At 48.0% G+C, this 5,496-nt stretch overlaps 1 protein-coding gene across 1 annotated transcript; it reads left to right on the top strand.

Moving 5' to 3' along the window:
- On the top strand, positions 1–4,788 carry Znf691 (zinc finger protein 691). Its single transcript, XM_051188639.1, has 2 exons — positions 1–102; positions 3,574–4,788. The coding sequence occupies exon 2, from the start codon at positions 3,583–3,585 to the stop codon at positions 4,432–4,434; it is 852 nt and encodes a 283-aa protein (XP_051044596.1). The 5' UTR covers positions 1–102; positions 3,574–3,582; the 3' UTR covers positions 4,435–4,788.
- The last annotated feature ends 708 nt before the right edge of the window (positions 4,789–5,496 follow it).

Here is a 5,496-nt window from a genome sequence, read left to right as displayed (position 1 = left end):
CAATCCTGACGCGGAGGAGGCGGGTCCTCTCTGAGTTCCGGCTCCGGCTTCTTCCTCCGCCCACCGAGGCGGCGCTGTCCCTGATCGAGCTGCGGGAGCGAGGTGGGTCACGGCTGTGCTGAGGTGACTTGGGGGGAGGCGGATGCGACGCTCGGAGCGTGGCGCCTCCGCTCTCTCAAAGGGCTTGGAAGCTGCTGTTTTGCTCCGCGGGTTCCAAAGGCCGCCGGGGGCTGTGCGTCCCTCCCCGTACGAGTCCTCGGACGGCCCAGCCTAGCTACCCTCCCGCCCTTACTGTTGGCCTTGGACCACTCCATGCCCCTGACATACACCGTGCCTCCAAGGTCGCCCCTCGTGCTCTTCTGCCTCCAGCCCCAAGCCCATTGACATCTCTGAACCCAGCTCCTGCCTTCCAGGACGCTGTAGCCTGACTTCTCCAACTTTCCCCTGCCCTTCCCACTCAGACAGCCTCTTTGAACACTTCTGCAGCCTTTGTCCCCTCTCCCGACACTTCAGACTCTGGCTCCTTTGATGCATCTCTGACCCGCTGTGTAGCTCCTTATTTTCCATGCCTTGTCCCTGGTCCTTCCAAACTACCCGCGGTGCTCTTGACTTGTATCCAGATCTGGTACTTTAATCTTTCAGAACATTGGTTGGTCTCTCCCTTCTAATCCAAGTTCACATCCTTCATCTTTTGTGATCCCCAAACCCCGTCTTCTTGGCTTGTTTTTAAAACTGGTCTCTGCACGCTCGCTCCAGACTTGTGCGGGTGAGCCCCAAGGAAGAAAGCCCAATATGCATTAGGTCTCTTCTCAGTCAGGTCTTTGAAGTGCAATGTGAATATGACCTTGTATTTTAGCGGCATTTTATCTTCAGCCCGTAATGGACTCCCTGTACCTGCCAGTGCCGGCATTGCTCATCCATCCATCTTGCAAGTCATAGTTCTATGAAGCTGATTCCCTGCCCTCTTCAGAGGAGTCTCTGTGTGCTCCTAACTGCCGTAGCACTTTTCCTCTTCTTCCCTTTCTCCCTCCAGTGCTGGTGTGAAAACTTCAGCTTTGTAGTGGTGACTTTAGGCTTCAATTGTGCCCGAGTATAAGCTTTCAATTACTATGTGCTCTTGGGTGAATGACTTAATTTCTATGAGTTTCAGTTTCATCATTTGCAAAAAATAAGCATGAGAAATGAATAGTTAAGCCAGACACAGTGGCACATGCCTTTAATCCCAACGCTCACAAGACAGAGGCTGGCTTAGTCTGTGTAGTGAGTTCCAGGACAGCTAGAACTACATAGTGAGACCCTGTCTCCAAAAAAAGAAAAGTTGTAAAAACAATTGAAATGATACATATGGAGTGTTCATCTATAGGTCTAATGTTTTGTAGGACCTTAAGAAAATGTTAATGATTGACGCCTGTGCATGTGTCATGTGCCATGCTGGGCCATGAAGAATGGGTACAGATGTGGCTGAGACACTGTCTCGTCCCTGGAACTTAACGTTCAATATTGTGTTCGTGATCTGTTTCATTCTATTGTGTTATAACTGTATGAGGGTGGTAATCATAATCTTAAATCTTATTAAAATTGTATTTATTATTATTTATTGGGGAGGTAATGGGAGGGACACATGCATAAGCATCATAGCTTGTATGTGGAGGTAGGGGACAATGTTCAGGGTCAGGTCTTTTTACTGTGGGTTCCAGCATTGAACTCAGCTTGTCAGGCTTCTGTGGCAAGTGCTTTTAATCATAGCTAATCAGTCTTATCGGTCCATAATCCAATCCTAAGTCATTTTACTATTTAAAAAAAAAAAGAAAAACAATTTATTTACTGTGTGTGTGTGTGTGTGTGTGTGTGTGTGTGTGTGTACATGTGTGTACTTGTAACTGCCGTGGTGTGCACTGGGGTTCAGAGGACCACTTGCAGGAGTTGGTTCCTTCCATGTGGATCCTGGGGATCAAAGTCAGAGTCAGGCTTAGTCACTAGTGTTTTTACTTACTGAGTAATTTTTCTACCTCTGTTTTAAAAATGTATGTGTGTGCACCTGAATATATGCATGTGCACCACATGTGCGCAGGTGCCTGTGGAGACCGGAGGAGGGCATGAGATCCCCTAGAGATGAAGCTACAAGCAGTTATGAGCTACCTGATAAGGGTACTGGGAACTGAATCTGGGTCCTCTGCAAGAGCAGCAAGTGCTTAAGCACTGAACCAATTCTCCAGTCCCCAGTTCAGTCCTTTTATTTATTTATTAGTTTGTTTATTGAGATAGAGTCTTACCATGTAGCTCTGACTGTTCCTTGCTGTGTAGGCCGGCAGTCCTTGGATGCACAGAGATCCGCCTGCCTCTGCCTCTCAAGTGGTGGGATTAAAGGCATGTGCCACTATGCCTGGGCAGTCTTTTTACTCATATTTACCCAGCATTCAGCCTTGGATAGACACATGGTAAAATATGATCTCAGTAGCTTTGAAAGAGAGTGTACAATTGGTCATGGTGGCACACACTTTTAAATCTAGCACTCAGGAGACAGAAGAAGGTGGATCTCTGTGAATCCAAGGCTAGCCTGGTCTACACAGAGAGTTCCAGGACAGCTACGGCTACATAGAGAAAAAATTAAATTAATTAAGGCCACATAGCTCCTTGTATATAGATCCCAAAAGCTCTAGGTAGAGTCAATAGGGGCAGAAATTAAAGTTCTCATCATTTACTTTCCCATTCAAAAAAACCAAACAATTGAGCACCCAGCCTTGTACTGGCAAGTTACTACAATAATAAGTATAACATTCTGTTACAAAGGAGAAAGTGGACACAATCAGGAGATTTCTAAGGAATTGTAGATGAGAGTAGACACGAGAAGGCATGACAAGCGTTTTGGATATACTTCTGATGTGGCTGGATCTGATAAAGATGTGTGTGTGTTCTCTGTGACTGATGTCAGTCTGTTGATTGTATGTGTGATATGAATGTGTATGTAGTGTGTATAGCTGATACCTGTGTTTGGTGTGAGTATAGCTGTATGTCATATAAGAATGTAGCTATGTGTGTATAAGCCTGTGTGATGCAGAAGTTGGCACTGATGTGTCATGACAGACAGCTCATGTCCTGCAGTAGGTCCTGTTAACCAGTTGGTAGACTATGGTATGGTATAGAGAGGAATGGGCTAGCAGAGCAGTAAGACTATTCAGAAGTTGGGCCTCGTAAGTAACTATTTCTAGTTATTTATGTTCATTTCAGAATCAGTGAATAGATGGCTACTTGACAGGAAGAAATTTAATTCATCTCTAAATGGAAGCACCTTACTTACACATAAATTATAGTCTAGGGTGCCATTGTTTAATGGTATTAAGAAGAGTGACATTCAAATTGCACAGAGACATCCGTTAGTGGTGGGTGGCCTTAATTATCTGTGAAAGTTTGTCACTTGAAAGTTAAGTAAATAAAGGCATTTACAAGCATTCCAGTTAGTTGAGGTTATTCCTGGGGGAGATATACATTGCTTCAACTGGAATGCAAGATTCTCTGTGGTCTTATGGCTTGACCCAAGGAATAAAGGTGTTGAACATTTGTGTCCATTCTCAGGGTTCAGAGATGAGCAGTGAGAAGGAGCAGAGTCCAGAAGCACACCTGCCTGAGGATGGGGAAGGGGGGAAGCCTTGGAGAGTGGATGGCTCAGAGGGTTCTCAGATTGCATCCGAGGAGGAACATGGGCAGGCAAGCCTGTCGAAGGGACTTCAAGGAACACATCCCAAAATGCCATGGCAGACAGTCTCTGCCCCAGCCGAGGGTCCTGGGAACCCCATTGCCTTTTCAAGCCCAGAGGTGGATGAGAAGCCTTTTGTATGTGTGCAGTGTGGCAAAACCTTCAACAATACCTCCAACCTCAGAACACACCAGCGGATCCACACTGGTGAGAAGCCATACAAGTGTTCAGAGTGTGGCAAGAGCTTCTCCCGAAGCTCCAACCGCATTCGGCACGAGAGGATCCACCTGGAAGAGAAGCACTACCAATGTGCCAAGTGTCAGGAGAGTTTCCGGCGGCGCTCAGACCTCACTACACACCAGCAAGATCACCTGGGCCAGCGGCCATACCGCTGTGACATTTGTGGCAAGAGCTTCAGCCAGAGTGCCACGCTGGCTGTCCATCACCGAACCCACCTGGAGCCAGCACCTTACATCTGCTTTGAGTGTGGGAAGAGCTTCAGCAACAGCTCCAGCTTTGGGGTGCACCATCGTACCCACACAGGTGAGAGGCCTTACGAGTGCACCGAGTGTGGGCGGACTTTCAGTGATATCTCCAACTTTGGTGCACACCAGAGAACGCACAGAGGGGAGAAGCCATACCGGTGCACCCTGTGTGGGAAACACTTCTCCCGAAGCTCGAACCTCATCCGACACCAGAAAACACACTTGGGTGAGCAGGAGGAGAAAGATTCTTGCTAAAGGGGAACCCTGCTTGACAGGAGAAGGCATTTAAATAGCACCTGCTGCGGCCACCTTGGCTGCAAACCCTTTACTTTGTAGAATGGGCCCTTGTTGCCTTTGGAATCAGGGAACCCTGCCTCCTCTCAGGCAGTTTCTTGCCTTGGAGAATCAGAGTGCCCAGTCTTCACTTCCTCAGGGGTAGAGAAAGTGGGATAGGCTCAGGACATGTTCTTGTCACTGGGACACCAGTCCCCTGGCTTTGTGGGAAGTGCCTGAGGTGGTGTCACTGTCTGCAGACACACTGCAGTGGCCTGTGAGTTCCTACCTGCTGTGCCTCATCCCCTATCAACTTCTAGAGCCCTGGGGTGGGGGGGCGTGGTCCTCCTATTGAAGAGGCCTCTTCTGTCTGTGAAGACGCTTGCGGTTCTTCAGTAAGAATGGATAGAAAGCCTCAGGGACCCATAACCCAGGGACCCTCCACTCCCCATGTTTGTTACCTGTCTTCCTCACCCGAGCTTGCATCTGTCCCTTCAGTGATCAACAGTAAAACACCTCAATGAGAAGAACCTGTGTGCTTATTTGGAGACGTGGGGGGTTGGGGAGATTGTTCAGGGCAGCCTTTCTGCAAAGGAGTTGAATTCGGAGACAGATGGCGGCTCCTTTGAAACGAGAAGGATAGCGGGCTGAGCCTCTGGAACTTTAAAGAAGAGGGGAAAGGAAATGAGTCATTTGAACATCCACTACAGGCTGTTGGTTGTACCTGCCATTCTTTATCTCCTTTGGTTGCCTCAGAAACCCTCAAGGGCAGAAGATGAAACAATCGAAAGTAAGGTCACCCGGTGGCTGTGTGGTGGGCCAGTGTAGACCCTGACCTCTAATCTGTGTGCTTTTTCACTCATGCATTGTTGGTCTGTGAAGGAGGCTGGCCTAGAGGTGGGTGTTAGTGTGGCCTCTTGATACAGCCTTGACCTCTTTGATCTTGGAAGTCAGTATCAAGATGAGGACAGGGTTATTGATTGAGCACTTTTGTGTCGAGGAAAAATGACAGTGGCAGGGAGTAGGGGATTGGGAATGGGTTAA

The sequence above is a fragment of the Phodopus roborovskii genome, unplaced genomic scaffold, assembly GCF_943737965.1.
Source record: "Phodopus roborovskii unplaced genomic scaffold, PHOROB, whole genome shotgun sequence".
Taxonomy (NCBI): Eukaryota; Metazoa; Chordata; class Mammalia; order Rodentia; family Cricetidae; genus Phodopus; species Phodopus roborovskii.
Note: the sequence above shows the minus strand (reverse complement) of the source record. Positions and strands in the feature narration are given on the sequence as shown.